Genomic DNA, 17369 nt, shown 5'->3' with positions numbered 1-17369 from the left:
GATCTTCTGACCTCGTGATCCACCTGCCTTGGCCTAAAGTGCTGGGATTACAGGCGTGAGCCACCGCGCCCGGCAGGAATTCTTTAGTCCAACATTTGTGGTGCAAACTTTGAGGTTTTGAGCAAATAACTTCTTTCTTTCTTTCTTTTTTTTTTTTTTTGAGAAAATATTTGAGATAGCCCAGGGCCTCTCTCTGGAGCCGCATCCCCTGCCCGTGTTGGCTTATCAAGTTGGCACTGAAGTTGGATCTCTAAAATGTTCACCAAGAAAGTCAACTCCTTCATGTACTTTTAGTACTTAAAGCATGTGTTTTTATCTTTTAAATCCACGTTCAGCGTCGTGACACTTCAAGAGGTGGGCAGATTATTCATTTGTGAATAAACAGCATTTATGAGAAATTTGGAGAAATTTGATGTTGGAGAGACACGAAGAATCCCGAGCTTTCCAAAACAGACTGAATAAAAATGCAAGCTCCTGGAGCAGGGGCCTCTGCTGGATGTTCGGAATCATGGGGCTGGTAGGGCCAGGAGTCTGTACTTTCATAACAGCCAAATTATCTAAAGTATATAGTCATTCCCAGTCCAAACTCTGTAAATTCTGGAGAGAAAAAATCTAAAAATGGCATATTCGGATTATGTTATTCTAGCTTCCTGTAGAAATCAGGCTTCAAGGAGCATACAGCCATTCTTATCAACATGAGACACTGATTTTTAGGCAATATCTGTACCTTTCATAAAGCTGGCTAAAAGCATCAGCCAGTATTTATATAAGAATCCATGTCTGTTCTTTTTTTCCAAAAATCCTAGAGCAGTTGGTTCCTCAGATAAACCTGTTTGTTTCTTTTATCCAGTAAAAGCAGCGCATCCACAGGTACTTGTTTCCTGGCCTTCTGCGAAGCCCACAGATAAATTAGGTCTCATCTGGAAACGTCCCATTTCAAAAGGCCTGCGGTATCTGTGCCTACCGATCAATTTACCGCCTCACTTTAAAATGTGAGTCTGTTCTGGCCGGGCGCGGTGGCTCAAGCCTGTAATCCCAGCACTTTGGGAGGCCGAGACGGGCGGATCACGAGGTCAGGAGATCGAGACCATCCTGGCTAACACAGTGAAACCCCGTCTCTACTAAAAATACAAAAAAAAAACAGCCGGGCGAGGTGGCAGGCGCCTGTAGTCCCAGCTACTCGGGAGGCTGAGGCAGGAGAATGGCGTGAACCCGGGAAGCGGAGCTTGCAGTGAGCTGAGATCCGGCCACTGCACTCCAGCCTGGGTGACAGAGCGAGACTCCGTCTCAAAAAAAAAAAAAAAAAAAAAAGTGAGTCTGTTCTTAGAAAGGGTTTATAACTGCGTCTACTATAATAATAAAATGTAAGCAACCTTGCGCTAGGTGGTGAAGAATTTCATAACTTTGAACTCTCCAAAATGTTCTAGAAGCCAATATAGAAACCCAGAGATCTCAGTTTTTGTTTGCAGAAGGGGCAAGAGAACCGGTCGTATTCGCCCTCCCAAGTGCACAGCGCCAGCATAGGGTCGGTCTAACACACAGCCCAGGCTCTGTAAACGTTTGCTAAAAGAACGAATCAACAGGGAATAAATAATGGATAATAATAATAAATAATAGTGAATCCATTCTTCCTGCAGTCGTGGGTCTGGCGGGAATAAATTCCGGCCCGGATTCCGACCCCAAGTCCAGACCGGGACTCGCCTCGGCGCCTAGGAGGGGGCGGGGCTTCCCTGGGGTGCCGCCCACGTCGGGCGGGACCTGAGGGGCGCTTGATGGGCGGGGCGTCCATGAGGTCCCACCCATGCGGGGGGCGGGGCCTGCGGCGCGCGGGAAGCGGCGCGCGCTGCGCGGGAGGTGACGGCGCCTCTGACCGTCCGGGTCCCTGCAGGTACGGCTTCCCGGGGCTGGCCCGGGCGGCTCCGCGGCTCTTTTGGTCAGGTCGATCTGGGGCCAGAGGCCCTCGCCTAGGGCGGGCCCCTGGGGCCCGGGATAGCTCCGGAGGCGCGCGTTCGGGCGGCGGGGCCCCGTCCACCCCCGGCCCCGCGCGGCCTCCTCCCGGCGGCCTCCGTCCCAGCTTCCCGGGCCCAGCGCCCGTTCCCTGGGAAAGGCGGGGTTCTGCTCTCGCCCCGCCGCCCCGGTCCCCTACCCCGTTTGCCCCCCTCTTCCGGGAGGCCCCTCCCGGGGCAGGCCCCTACCTGGGCTCTCAGGGCGCGCCCCTAGACCCTACTAAGCGGGGACAGGCCGTGCAGATGGCCGGGGCCCCTAGGTAGCCTCTACCTGGATGTTTGGTTTTGCTTTTCTGGACATAGTGGCGTATCATAAACTTGTGGATGTCAGGACCCAGCGAAGCATTTTAGGTGGAGCTAGCAAGGTGTTCTTGTCAGATGGCAACGTTAACATCCTTTCCCAATGCAGTGTGCATTTTAAATGGCTTCTGCCCTATTCAGCGCTCAGTAACCCTTCGCTGCTGCTAACACTGTTGTTTAATCCATCACCAGCATTTTGCAGCTTTCCTCCGTCTTGAAGTAGAACGGTGCCCGAGAAGCGTTTTGCCCCTTCAAGACTCAGGAGGATGAAAGTCATCACTTGTGAAATAGCCTGGCACAACAAGGAGCCCGTGTACAGCCTGGACTTCCAGCATGGGGCGGCCGGGAGGATCCACAGACTAGCGTCTGCGGGCGTGGACACCGCTGTCAGGGTAAACTGGGGCAGAGATAGCCATCTGGGAACACTGCTTGAAGCAATAGTTTTCATTCTTTTATTTAAAACCAGTGTCGGCTGGGCGCGGTGGCTCACGCCTGCAATCCCAGTGCTTTGGGAGGCTGAGGTAAGAGGATCACTTAAGTCCAGGAGTTCGAGACCAGCCTGGGCAACATAGCCAGAAATGAAAAAGTAGCAGGACGTGGCGGTGTGCAGCTGTAGGCCCAGCTACTTGGGAGGTTGAGGTGAGAGGATCGCTTGAGCCTTGGAGTTTGAAGCGAGCAACCATCACTCCACTGCACTCTAGCCTGGGTGACACAGCCAGACCCTTCTCTTAAGTAAATGAATGAATGAATGGAACATATGTCAACAAATTCAAACTACTCTGTCATCTAGCCCAGAATGCTAAATTTCCAGGGCCTGCGGTGAACAATGAAAGCAAAAGAGAGCTGCTTTTTTTTTTTTTTTTTTTGAGATGGAGTCTCGCTCTGTTGCCCAGGTGGGAGTGCAGTGGTGCAATCTCGACTTACTGCAACCTCTGCCTCCCAGGTTCAAGCTATTCTCCTGCCTCAGCCTCCCAAGTAACTGGGACTACAGCCACTCATCACCACACCCGGCTGATTTTTGTATAGAGATGGGGTTTCACCATGTTGGCCAGGCTGGGCTCGAACTCCTGACCTCAGGTAATCCACCCACCTTGGCCTCCCAAAGTGCTGGGATTACAGACCTGAGCCACCATGCCCGGCTCTGCTTTCTTATTTGATTCATTTTCCCTAGATTATTGTAACTGGACGTTCATTGTTTTGGGATTCTGATCCTGGTTCCTATTGGGTAACAAATTGCTCTAGAAAGAAGGCGGAGGGGAACAGTAGACATTTATGTTTTAGATAGGGATTTCTTTCTGAAAATAAGCATAGTTTTTTGTTTTTTTTTTTTTGAGACAGGGTCTTACTGTGTCGCCCAGGCTGGAATGCAGTGGCCTGATCTCGGCTCACTGCAGCCCTGACCTCCAGGGCTCAAGTGATCCTCCCACCTCAGCCTCCCGGGTAACTGGAACTACAGGCATGTGTCATCACACTTGGCTAATTTTTAAAATTTTCTGTAGAGACCAGGTCTCACTATGTTTCCAGGCTGGTCTTGAACTCCTGGCCTCAAGTGATTTACCCACCTTGGCCTCCTAAACTGCTAGGATTACAGTTGTGAGCCACTGCACCCAGCCCATAGTATTGTTTTAATACAAACAGTATAATATGTGCCCATTCTATGTTTTTCAAATGAATGTTTTGGTATCGACAGATCTGGAAGGTAGAAAAGGGACCAGATGGAAAAGCCATCGTGGAATTTTTGTCCAATCTTGCTCGTCATACCAAAGCCGTCAATGTCGTGCGTTTTTCTCCAACTGGGGAAATTTTAGCATCGGGAGGAGATGGTGAGTATTGCTGTTCTTCAGAGATTCTTTAGGAACCAGATAGATACCTGTGTGTCTCGTGTCAGATAGTGAGATTTGAGCTGAATATGCTTTTTTAGGAGGGGTGGGATAGAGTGTTGCTCTTATTCCCCAGGCTGGAGTGCAGTGGTGCAATCTCGACTCACTGCAACCTCCGCCTCCCGGGTTCGGGCGATTCTCCTGCCTCAGCCTCCCGAGTAGCTGGGATTATAGGCACCTGCCACCACGCCCGGCTAATTTTTTTTTTTTTTTTTTTTGTATTTTTAGTAGAGATGGGGTTTCATCATGTTGGCCAGGCTGATCTCGAACTCCTGACCTCAGGTGATCCACCTGCCTCGGCCTCCCAAATTGCTGGGATTACAGGCATGAGCCACCGGGCCTGGCCTGGATATGCTTTTTATTTCAGATATGGCCGACCTTCTCAATCTGTCATTTAGGTAGTTCAGTAAAATAATGTTCTAGGGAGTGCGGTAGAATCGGAGAGGGAGGACAGCAAGATGACACCGGGAACACCTGTTTGAAAACAGCTGCTGGCCGGGCGCGGTGGCTCAAGCCTGTAATCCCAGCACTTTGGGAGGCCGAGATGGGTGGATCACGAGGTCAGGAGATCAAGACCATCCTGGCTAACACGGTGAAACCCCATCTCTACTAAAAAATACAAAAAAAACTAGCCGGGCGAGGTGGCGGGCGCCTGTAGTCCCAGCTACTCGGGAGGCTGAGGCAGGAGAATGGCGTGAACCCGGGAGGCGGAGCTTGCAGTGAGCTGAGATCCGGCCACTGCACTCCAGCCCGGGCGACAGAGCGAGACTCCGTCTCAAAAAAAAAAAAAAAAAGAAAACAGCTGCTTTCCTGCTAGCTCCCACTGGGCTGTTCCGAGACAAGATGGAGAGGCACTTACCTTTCCATCACATCCCAAGCAAGGTGGCTGTTCTGGTTTTGTTTGATTGTTAGTTTAATAAATGTGGTGATCAGAGTCAGTTCAGTGTCTCTGTATAATTAATTAATTGGCTTTAGGACTGCATTATTAATTAATTGGCTTTGGGAGTTTTTTTTTTTTTAAACCAGTCATCTTTTATTTGGGTTTTTTTTTTTTTTTTTTTTTTTTTTTTTTTGAGAGAGCCTCACTCTGTCACCCAGGATAGAGTGCAGTGCCACGATCTTGGCTTACTGAAACCTCCGCCTCCCGGGTTCAAGCGATTCTCCTGCCTCAGCCTCCCAAGTAGCTGGGATTACAGGCGCCTGCCACCACCCCGGGCTAATTTTTGTATTTTTAGTAGAGATGGGGTTTTGCCATGTCGGCCAGGCTGGTCTTAAACTCCTGAGCTCAGGCAATCTGCCTGCCTCGGCCTCCCAAAGTGCTAGGATTACAGGCGTGAGCCACCGTGCCTGGGCTATTTGGGCATGAATTCTAAAGTGGGATATGAAAGAATTCAGCAATGGCCAAGTTCCTCATGGAGGGGTGCCAGGCTCAGAAGCGCAGCATGCCCTCCCACTGGCCCCTCTTCAATGGGCTCTGAGTAGCTGCTCGTGTTTGATCTCCCTGTAAGAAAACTAGTAGCTGAAAAGCACATAAGCTGCCAGCACTGTGGAAAGCCCCGCAATGCTCCCCTTCCCCACAGTGACATACTTGTTGTAATACCCATAGTAGCCTCTGAAATGCTCCAGCAGTGCCCGTCGGGGTAAGATCCCACATCGGTACCCAGCTTGGCAACTCCTCTGGTCTGACATCCATGCGTTTTCTCCCATTCCCTGCTGTGCCTGATGCTGCTTTGGAGTCCTGGTGTCTGCAGTGCCGGGCTGCTGGAGGGTGCTGGGGAGGGAGCATACCGGGAGTGTCGTTAATGAATGGCCTTGTGATTTGTGCTTACTTATTTGGTGGGAATAGATGGATTCTTGTTTTCTGCCTGTGCTTAAATGGGATAAAACTATATGGAAAAAGTAAACCAGGCTGGATGTGGTCGCTCACACTTGTTATAATCCCAGCACTTTGGGAGACCGAGGCAGGTGGATCACTGGGGTCAGGAGTTGGAGACCAGCCTGGCCAATATAGTGAGACCTTGTCTGTACTAAAAATACAAAAATTAGCTGGGCATGGTGGTGCACTCCTATAATCCTAGCTACCCGGGAGGCTGAGGCAGAGAATCGCTGGAACCTGGGAGGTGGAGGTTGCACTGAGCCAAGATAGGATCATTGCACTCCAGCCTGGGCAACAGAATGAGACTCTGTCTCAAAAAAAAACAAAAAGTAAACTTCCTTTTTACCATACTTTGAAACAATCTAGAAACTATTACAAAATAAAACAGAAATCTAAAGTTTTATTTTTGCAGAAGGAGGAAAAGAGACCTGGTTGAGTTCAGTGCCATGATGCCCAGAGCGCATGACGGGGGTGTGTGTGTGTGTGTGTATGTATGTGTGTGTGCACGCATGCACGCATGCTGATTTGTAGAGGGAAAGGTGGGGAGCAGGAGCGTCACCTAGGGGTGGCTGCCTGCTGTTTGCCCTGAGGTTGCACATGGCAAGCCCCCATTTTCCAAAGTCCCTTGGCCTTGGAGGCCCAGAAACCTGCTGTCGTCAGCACACAGAGAGTGTTCATCCATCAGGGCCAATGGCATCTTAACCAAGCTCCCAGACTAATGTGTGCAACCAGGATTCCGGTTAACTTAGCATGGGAATGCAGGCTGGGTGCGGTGGCTCATGCCTATAATCCCAGCACTTTGGGAGGCTGAGGTGGGCAGATCACCTGAGGTCAGAAGTTCGAGACCAGCCTGACTAACATGGAGGAACCTCGTCTCCACTAAAAATACAAAATTAGCTGGGTGTGGTGGTGCATGCCTGTAGTCCCAGCTATTCAGGAGGCTGAGACAGGAGAATCGCTTGAACCTGGGAGGCGAAGGTGGCGGTGAGCTGAGATTGTGCCATTGCACTCCAGCCTGGGCAACAAGTGTGAAACTCCATCTCAAAAAAAAAAAAAAAGGAATGGGAATGCGCATGTCCTCACAACCTCATTCATTCACTCTCCTGCTGTGCACATTTCTAAAGGAAGCCAAGGGATGGTCAGAAGGTTACGTGGTAATCGTGGAGTCAGAATGTGGAGAGTCATCGGACTCAGACAATGGGTGACCTCAGGCTAAAGTACCTGATATGTCTATAATGATATTAATAGCTGACACTTCCATGGGGCTTACTGTTTGCCAGCCGTTGTGTTGTAAGTGTGTTATACACATTGACCAATTTAATCCTCACAACAGCCTGTGAGGTAGATATATTGTTTTCCCCATTTTTGAGACAGGGTCTTGCTCTGTCACTCAGGCTAGAGCACAGTGGCAAGATCAGGACTCACTGCAGCCTCTACCTCCTGGACTCAAGTGATCCTCCCACCTCAGCCTCCTGTGTAGTGGGACCACAGGTGTGTGCCGCCACACCTGGCTAATGTTTTTGGTTTTTAGTAGAGACAAGGTCTTGCTGTCTTGCCCAGGCTGGTCTTGAGCTCCTGGGCTAAAACAACCCTTCCGTCTCAGCCTCCCAAAGTGCTGGCATTACAGGCGTGAGCCACCCCACCCTGCCTATTGTCCCCATTTACAGGTGAGGAAACTGAGACATTAAGATGCTCAGTGACTTGCTGAAGGTTTCTCAGCAGGAACATTTGCCAACCCCTGCACTAGGGGTTCTTTGCTGTTTTGTTTTTCTGTTCGGCTATTTATAGATTATGCCTTCAGTTTTGTTAATGTAGCCAGTGTCATTTTGCAGTGGCATTTTGCTGGCCTAGGACCCTTCTGTTTAAGGTGATTTTGTATAGCTCTGATCTATTATGAATTTGATTTTGGAGTTTTAGCTGAGAAGGCAAACCTACTTTCCCTGTTGAAATGCTTGGAAGTAAATCATCGTGGCCATGGTGTCCACTGAACAACATAAATGTTGTTTTAATGCCCTAAAAATCCTGATGTGCGGCTCATTTTTTTGTATTTTTAGTAGAGACAGTTATCCAGGATGGTCCCGGGAGGCGGAGGTTGCAGTGAGCCAAGATCGCGCCACTGCACTCCAGCCTGGGCGACAGAGCGAGACTCCGTCTCAAAAATAAATACATACATAAATAAAAATCCTGACGTGAAGGAGTGTGGGTGAGGCGTGGATCACTGTAATTGAATCGCCCCGCAGATGCCGTCATCCTGTTGTGGAAGGTGAATGATAACAAGGAGCCGGAGCAGATCGCTTTTCAGGATGAGGACGAGGCCCAGCTAAACAAGGAGAACTGGACAGTTGTGAAGACTCTGCGGTAACTTGGGAGGGACCCTGGCAGTGACCTCTCTTTACTCCGAGCGCATTAAATGGAATATACATTTTGACTTTTTTTGGGTGTGTTTCTTTTGAGATAGGGTCTCATTGTCACTCAGGCTGGAGTGCTGTACTGTGATCACAGTACCCTGCAGCCTTGACTTCCCGGGCTCAAGTGATCTTCTCACCTCCCAAATAGCTGGGACTACAGGCACATGCCACCACACCCTGCTAATTTTTACATATTTTGTAGAGACGGGGTCTCACTATGTTGCCCAGGCTGGTCTAATTTAGAAGTTTTATTTATGTGAAACAGTCCTAAGACAATAGTTTTAAAGGATGAAAGCATAATTAAAATGGATTTTCTTAGTTTCTCCTATGAATTTTTCTCAGTAAAAAGGATTCAATTTTAAAGATACAGCTATCCTTTTTTTTTTTTTTTAAGATGGAGTTTCGCTCTTGTTGCTCGGGCTGGTCTCAAACTCCTGACCTCAGGTGATCCACCCACCTCAGCCTCCCAAAGTGCTGGGATTACAGGCATGAGCCACCACGCCAGGCGAGATACAGTGATCCTTGAAAGTAGTTTTTTATAGCTAATATAGTGCCAGTGGAAATTTTGGAACCTCATTTTATGCATAGTTCTGGAGCTTGCCCTTATATTTTTGATAACTTGTCCTTTTTTGAGTTAATAATTGTTTTTTGTTTTGTTTTGTTTTTTAGATGGAGTCTCACTCTGTTGTGTGGGCTGGAGTACAGTGGCATGATCTCAGCTCACTGCAATCTCCACCTCCTGGTTTCAGGGGATTCTCCTGCCTTAGCCCCCAAGTAGCAGGGACTACTACAGGTGTGCGCCACCATGCCTGGCTTTTTTTTTGGCTTTTTCTTTTTTTTTTTGAGACAGAGTCTCACTCTGTCGCCAGGCTGGAGTGTAGTGGCACAATCTCAGCTCACTGCAATCTCCACCTCCGAGGTTCAAGTGATTCCCCTGCCTCAGCCTCCCGAGTAGCTGTGTCTACAGGTGTGCACCACTGCACCCAGCTAATTTTTTGTATTTTAATAGAGATGGGGTTTCACCATGTTGGCCAGGATGGTCTCGATCTCCTGACCTCGTGATCTGTCTGCCTCGGCCTCCCAAAGTGCTGGGATTACAGGCGTGAGCCACCGCACCTGGCTGATTTTTGTATTTGGAGTAGAGATGGGGTTTTACCATGTTAGCCAGGCTTTCCCTGAACTCCTGACCACAGGCAGTCTGCCTACCTCGGCCTCCCAAAGTGCTGGGATTACAGTTGTAAGCTGCTATACCTGGGGAGTAATTGCTTTTTTCCTCTTTGTTTTTGGATTCTAGGGGCCACTTAGAAGATGTGTATGATATTTGCTGGGCAACTGACGGGAATTTAATGGCTTCTGCCTCTGTGGATAACACAGCCATCATATGGGATGTCAATAAAGGTAAATTATATGTTTTTGTTATTAGCAGGAAGAAATATTCTAAGCGTCTATAAAAGCCTAAAAGCCTAACTTGCTTTAACTTTTTTTTTTTTTTTTTTTTTTTGAGACAGGGTCTCGCTTTGCCACCCAGGCTGGAGTGCAGTGGTATGATCTCGGTTCACTGCAACCTCCACTTACTAGGTTCAAGCGATCCTCCTGCCTCAGTCTCCCAAGTACCTGGGACTACAGGCGCGTACCACCACACTCAGCTAATTTTTGTATTTTTAGTAGAGACAGGGTTTTATCATGTTGGCCAGGCTGGTCTCAAACTCCTAACCTCAGGTGATCTGTCCACGTCGGCCTCCCAAAGTGCTGGGATTACAGGCATGACCCACCGCCCTGGGCCTAACTTGCCTTAACTTTGTTTTTTATTTTTATTTTTTTGGAAACAGAGTTCCGCTCTTGTCCAGGTTGGAGTGCAGTGGCACAATCTTGGCTCACTGAAACCTCCACCTCCTGGGTTCAAGCAATTCTGCCTCAGCATCCCGGGTAGCTGGGACTATAGGTGTCTGTCCCCAGGCCCGGCTAATTTTTATATCATTAATAGAGACAGGGTTTCACCATTGGCCAGTCTGGTCTCGATCTCCTGACCTCAGGTGATCCACCCGCCTCGGCCTCCCAAAGTGCTGGGATTACAGGCATGAGCCACCACACCCGGCCTACTTGCTTTAACTTTAAAAGCAACACAAAAAATTGTTTTAGTGAACTAGAGTAGGTGGTTGGCTCAACAGGATAGGGTTTAGTCCCATATGCCATGGATTGTCAGAAGGTCAGAGGCTTAGTAGTAGTGCTGCAAGTTACTGATACTGAGGCCAGGCAAATCCCACATGGTGTGGCCAGCAGATAAGATGACAGGCCCGAGCCCTGCCTTTATGGAGGTTAGGATCTCGGAAAGATTAACAAGTCACTTATAATTTATAGGGCATTGCATGCTAGTTGATGGAGTAGATGGGATCAGGTTTCCATTTTAGAAGATCAAGGAAAGCCAGGGACATTCTGTTCTCCAGCTGGGGAGACAGTGGACATGTGAAAAGTTATAGTGGTGTAAAAATAGCTGTGAAATGCCAAAAGCAAGTAGTGGCTAACTCCTAACCATTTTTATCTCCCGCCATCCTTTACTCAAACTTCGTTTTCTCCCAAACCTCTTCCTGCCAATTCTACAACTCAAGTACCTGGGTAGGGCAGTTGTTATTGGCTGCCCCTGCAGCACTGTGTCAGCCCAGTTCTCATTCAGTCTATAAAAATTGTTGCTCTTTTTAGTTCCGTGCTGTCCAGCCAAGCCATCCTCCATCCTCCATTCTGTCTTGTTTCATGTTTTTTTTTTTTTTTTTTTGAGATGGAGTCTCCCTCAGTCGCCCAGGCTGGAGTGCAGTGGTGCGATCTCGGCTCACTGCAACCTCTGCCTCCTAGGTTCAACAATTCTCCTGCCTCAGCCCTCAAAGTAGCTGGGATTACAGGCGCCCCCCCCCCACCCCCCCGCCACCCCAGCTAATTTTTATATTTTTGGTAGAAATGGGGTTTCCCCATGTTTTCCAGGCTGGTCTCGAACTCCTAACTTCAAGTGATCTGCCTGTGTCAGCCTCCCAAAGTGCTGGGATTACAAGCGTGAGCCAGGATTTTAGGTTTTACCATAAGTGTGATGGGTTGTTACTGAACCTCAACAAAAACCTCAAAAAAAAAGAACGACTTGTCAGGCACAGTGGCTCACGCCTATAATCCCAGCACTTTGGGAGGACTGCTGAAGCCTAGGAGTTAAGACCAGCATGGGCAACATGGCAAAAACCTCTCTCTACCAAAAAAAAAAAATGCAAAAATGAGCTGGATGTGGTAGTACATGCCTGTAGTCCCAGCTACTAGGGCTGCTGAGTCTCTTGAGCCTGGGAAGTTGAGGCTGCAGTGAACTCTGATAGCGCCACTGCACTCCAGCCTGAGCAACAGAACCAGACCCTGTTTCAAAAAAAAAACAAAAACAAAAAGGAATCGCCAAGGCTTCATAACTCCCTTGTCTTTTTGTAACTCCCTTGTCTTTTTATGCAGGCAATCTCTGTGTGCTAAATATTTTCCCCAAAGTCCCTTGTTCATCCCTGTTCACATTGTCTGCTCTGTGATGAGGAGGGCCCTCCTCATCTCTCTCTTGGTCTACTCTGTCACCTCCTAACTAGCAACCCTCTTTGTCATCTTCTAAACCTGTTTCACCTTTAAAATGCAGGTGACTCCTCGGCTCGAATACCCACAGCCTTTTCCTTACACACAAGGTCTCTGTAACACTTCTCGTTTCCTCCTTATCTTCTGTTCTTGGCCCTCCTGTGTGCCCATTAGCAGTTCTCAGCTGCCTCTCACTGCTCCATATTCTCTTCACTAAGGTGTCTTAACCCGGGGATTCCCTGACGATACCTTCTTCCACCCTTCATCTCCTCTTCATCCTGCCTGACCTGGGGAACTGGACTTAGATCTTCTCAGACCCTCTGCCCTGTGCTGTCAGCTCCCCTCCCCGGGTCCACGTGTGTGATGCTTGCCTGTTGATGGGTCTGTCTGATCTGTGAGCTCCCTGAGGGTGGGGACTGCATGAAGTCATCTTTGTGGCCCCAGAGCCTGACACGGGGTTCAGTACGGAGTCTCTCACTTACTGCCTGCTGAGTGATGCATGGTAAAGGGAATAATATTTAAGTCATAGTTTATACTATTTGGGCTCAAATAGGTTTTGATAATGCTGTTTCGGTGTGTGTGTTTTTTTGTAGGACAAAAGATATCAATTTTTAATGAACATAAAAGTTATGTCCAAGGAGTAACCTGGGACCCTTTGGGTCAATATGTGGCTACTCTGAGCTGTGACAGGTAAATTTAGCTTTAGCATTTACTTGGAATTTCTTTGTATTTACTTGTAATTTTCTGAAGAGAGGTATTTATTGCCACTTAACCAAGATTTATCATAGTCTAGCTTTGATTCTTTTGTTCCTGTTTTCATACTCATTCTTACAACATAATCAGAAATTGGAAATTAATTAGGACAAGTGCCTTCCACGAAGTTTGTACTTAGTAAATCTTTTTTTTTTTTTTTTTTTTTTTAGACAGAGTCTCACTCTGTCACCCAGGCAGGTGTTGTGGCACAGTCTCATAATCTCAGCTCACTGCAACCTCTGCCTCCTGGTTTCAAGCGATTCTCCTGTCTCAGCTTCCCTAGTAGCTGGGATTACAGGCACATGCCACCATGCCCAGTTAATTTTTGTATTTTTAGTAGAGACAGGGTTTTACCATGTTGGTCAGGCTGTTCTCAAACTCCTAACCTCAAATGATCTGCCCGCCTTTGCCAATGTGCTGGGATTACAGGCATGAGCTATCACACCTGGCCCTGAACTTAGTAAATCTTTATTATTATTACTATTTTTTTTTTTGAGAGAGAGGCTCACTGTGTCACCCAGGCTGGAGTGCAGTGGCGCAATCACAGCTCATTGCAGCCTTGACCTCCTGGGCTCAAGCAATCCTCGTACTTCAGCCCCCCAAGTAACTGGGACTACAGTTGTGCACCACCACACCCGGCTACTTTTTGTATTTTTTGTAAAGATGGGATTTTGCCATGTTGCTGAGGCTGTTCCTGAACTGTTGAGCTCAAGCCATCTGTCTGCCTTGGCCACCCAAAGTGCTAAGATTACAGGTGTGCTACAGCGATTTTTACTTTTATTTTTATTTTTTAATTGTTTTTTGAGACAGAGTATCACTCTGTCCCTCAGGCTGGAGTGCAGGAATGCGATCTCAGCTCACTGTAACCTCCACCTCTGAGATTCAAGCGATTCTCCTGCCTCAGCCTCCTGAGTAGCTGGATTACAAGCATGTGCCACCATGCCTGGCTAATTTTTGTATTTTTAGTAGAGACAGAGTTTCACCATATTGACCATGTTGGTCTGAAACTCCTGACCTCAGGTGACCTGCCCGCTTCGGCCTCCCAAAGTGCTGGGATTACAGGCGTGAGCCACCTCGCCAAGCCCAGTGATTTTAATGACTCCATTTAAATCGATATAAAAATAAACTATTTTTGTCCTTTCTGAAAAGAAGTCTTGTTGCTGTGTTTACTGGCATAATTGCATTTAATTGTATTGTTGGAATAAATATTTTAAAAATGAGGAGTGCCTCCTATATTACTTAATAGTCCTTTTGAATATTTATCTAACTACTTTTAATTAAAACAAATTGAATATAAGATGGCCTTGGAATAAAAGTGGTAGGGAGGAGTTAGTGTTTATTTTTCATAGAATTTCCTGTTGTATTCTAAATACCATTTATTTTCTGATAAGTGTGTTTTATTCAGACAGTCATCAGTAAAACAATCTGATTAGCTAGTGGGAGTAATGTGACTTACCAAAATTTTTTTTTTTTTTTTTTTTTGAGACAGAGTCTGGCTCTGCTGCTCAGGCTGGAGTGCAGTGGCATGATCTCGGCTCACTGCAACCTCTGCCTCCCGGGTTCAAGTGATTCTCCTGCCTCAGCCTCCCGAGTAGCAGGGATTACAGGCGCCCACCACCACACCTGGCTACTTTTCTGTATTTTTGGTAGAGATGGGGTTTCACCATATTGGCCAGGCTGGTCTCAAACTCCTGACCTCAAGTGATCCACCCGCCTCTGCCTCCCAAAGTGAAGGGATTACAGGCGTGAGCCGCTGCGCCCAGCCTATAGTATCCTTTAGGTTGTTAATGCTTGCTTCCTTCTTCATTACCCAGTTGTGAATATCATGGGTAAAGGCTTTTGCAGACTGAAAGTTGCTGAGGTGGTGATAGGCTGTTGGTAATAAGTTGTTTCTGTGTGAAGCATAATTCATTTACTAGAAGTGGTAAATCAGACATGTTCTTTCTTCAGGGTGCTGCGAGTGTACAGTATGCAGAAGAAGCGTGTGGCTTTTAATGTTTCGAAGATGCTGTCTGGAATAGGTGCTGAAGGAGAGGTATAAAATACTTTGCTATTCTTTTTCAGCAGCGCTTTAACTGAGACTTAGGAAGTCGTGAGCTCCTCCCATACCCTTGCGGCCAAATCACTGGCCTCAAGGAGCCGATTCCTGAACTACAATAAGGTTTCCTTTTGGACAGTCAAGGCTCAGTTACTGTGGTGGGCTAGTCTGTATGGAAATGGAGACATCTGGAGCCCAGGGGAGAGCCACTGATGGAGGATAGGACAGTGGTTTTTCACCCTGGCTGCACCGTGGAATCACTTGGGAAGAATTACAAATATGGTTGCTGGCCGGGTGCGGTGGCTCATGACTGGAATCCCAGCACTTTGGGAGACTGAGGCGGGTGGATCACTTGAGGTTAGGAGTTTGAGACCAACCTGGCCAACATGGCCAAACCCCATCTCAATGAATTACAAAAATTAGCCAGGTATGGTAGTGCAGGCCTGTAATCCCAGCTACTAGGGAGGCCGAGGCATGAGAATCACTTGAACCTGGGAGGTGGAGGTCTCAGCAGTGAGCCGAGATCATGCCACTGCACTCTGGCCTGGGTGACAGAGCGAGACTCTATTTCAAAAATAAAATGAAATAAGGCTGGGCATGATGGCTCACGCCTATAATCCTAGCACTTTGGGAGGCTGAGGCGGGCAGATCACCTGAGGTCAGGAGTTTGGGACCAACCTGGCCAACATGGTGAAACCCCATCTCTACAAAAAATATAAAATTAGCCGGGCACATGCCTGTAATCCCAGCTACCCAGGAGGCTGAGGCAGGATAATTGCTTGAACCTGGGAGGTAGAGGTTGCAGTGAGCTGAGATCGCGCCATTGCACTCCAGCCTGGGTGACAAGAGCGAAACTCAGTCTCTAAATAAATAAATAAATAAAAATAAAATAAAAATAAAAATATGGATGCCATGGCCCCAGCCTCAGTGGCGTGATTCACTTGGCTGGAGCTAAGCAGGGCCTCCGTGATTCTCAGGTGTAGCAAGGGCTGGTCACTACTGGTCTGGGAAGATCCCTACATGAGGCAACAGAAGACAGGCAGGTCGAGCGTTGGATCTGTCTGGCAGCAGGCAGTTTACTCTCTTGGCAGGTAGGTAGAGAGCTTTGCTAGCAGACAGCAGAGACCCAGCCAAAACACTGGTATTTAGGAATAGGAAGGATTTTGACTTTGAAAGAATTGGCAAATGAAAATAAGACCCTATTTCTAAAGGAATCAAGGCTACTGAGGCAGGCAGCGAGGTGCAGGCGAGCAAGCTGGTTATTGGCTCCACACGGGGACAAGGTGCAAATGCACCCAAGGAACCAGGGTAAGGCAGTGTGGGCTGGGTGCTGACAGGCACTGAGAGGTCACACCTGTGAAGTAAGAATAGTAATGCTGGCCAGGTGTGGTGGCTCACGCCTGTAATCTCAGCACTTTGGGAGGCAGAGATGGGCAGATCACCTGAGGTCAGGAGTTCGAGACTAGCCTGGCTGACATGGTGAAACCCTGTCTCTACTAAAAATACAGAAATTAGCTGGGCATAGTGGCGCATGCCTGTAGTCCCAGCTACTCTGGAGGCTAAGACAGGAGAATCACCTGAACCTGGGAGGTGGAGTTTGCAGTGAGCCGAGATTACGCCATTGCACTCCAGCCTGGGCAACAAGAGTGAAGCTCTGTCTCAAAAAATATATATATATAAAATATATATTTCTGTATATTATATAATATATATTATATATTTTATATATTTTATATGATTTTTTATATTTTTGTATTTATATATTACATATATTTACATATTTTATATTACATATAAATAAATATATATTACATATATTTGAATATATAAATTCAATATATATGAATAGTAATGCCTGCTTCCTTGTAGTCTTAAGAATTAAATGCTTGTTTGTTGAGACAGTGTCTGGCTCTGTCACCCAGGCTGGACTGCAGTGACACGATCTTGGCTCACTGCAACCTTCAATTCCTGGGTTCAAGCGGTTCTCCTGCTTCAGCCTCCCGAGTAGCTGGGATTACAGGTGTGCGCCACCACACTTGGGTAATTTTTGTATTTTAGTAGAGATGGGGTTTTGCTATGTAGGCCAGGCTGGTCTCGAACTCCTGGACTCAAGTGATCCGCCTGCCTTGGCCTCCCAAAGTGCTGGGATTATAGGTGTGAGCCACCATGTCTGGCAAATGCTTGATGTTTATAAAATGTCAATAAATAGTAGTAAAAACTGTCCCACACAGGTGTTCAAGAAATGTTGTTTTAAAAGATTAATGGTTACCAGTTTAATAATCCACAATTTTCTTTTTTTAAAGGGTGCATTTATTAATAGCTGGATGTGGTGACATGTGCCTATAGTCCTAGCTACTCAGGAGGCTGAGAAGGGAGGATTGCTTTGAGCCCAGAAGTTCTAGGTTGCATTGACCTATGATTGCGCCACTGCATTTGAGCCTGGGTGACAGAATGAGACTGTCTCTAAAGAGTGCGTTCAGTTGGAAATTCTAAATGAATCCGCACAGATAGAAAGCAGAGGTCTCC

The 17369-nt window shown here is 47.5% G+C and overlaps 1 protein-coding gene across 2 annotated transcripts in view; it reads left to right on the top strand.

The window, feature by feature from the left end:
• The first annotated feature begins 329 nt into the window (after window positions 1–329).
• The window catches only part of CHAF1B (chromatin assembly factor 1 subunit B), a 31751-nt gene continuing 14711 nt past the window's right edge, over window positions 330–17369 (top strand). The window contains exons 1-8 of one of the 2 annotated variants that reach the window (XM_025379943.1): window positions 330–758; window positions 851–950; window positions 2499–2698; window positions 3997–4129; window positions 8303–8420; window positions 9765–9868; window positions 12646–12742; window positions 14756–14840. In XM_025379943.1, coding sequence (XP_025235728.1) covers window positions 2573–2698; window positions 3997–4129; window positions 8303–8420; window positions 9765–9868; window positions 12646–12742; window positions 14756–14840 — 663 coding nt within the window. In that variant the 5' untranslated portion in view covers window positions 330–758; window positions 851–950; window positions 2499–2572. Of the gene's footprint in view, window positions 759–850; window positions 951–1814; window positions 1889–2498; window positions 2699–3996; window positions 4130–8302; window positions 8421–9764; window positions 9869–12645; window positions 12743–14755; window positions 14841–17369 lie in introns of those variants that run through there. The other variant, XM_025379942.1, reaches the window with a different exon arrangement.

Source organism: Theropithecus gelada, chromosome 3 (assembly GCF_003255815.1).
Source record: "Theropithecus gelada isolate Dixy chromosome 3, Tgel_1.0, whole genome shotgun sequence".
Classification (NCBI taxonomy): Eukaryota; Metazoa; Chordata; class Mammalia; order Primates; family Cercopithecidae; genus Theropithecus; species Theropithecus gelada.
This window is presented reverse-complemented; position numbering and strand designations above follow the sequence as displayed.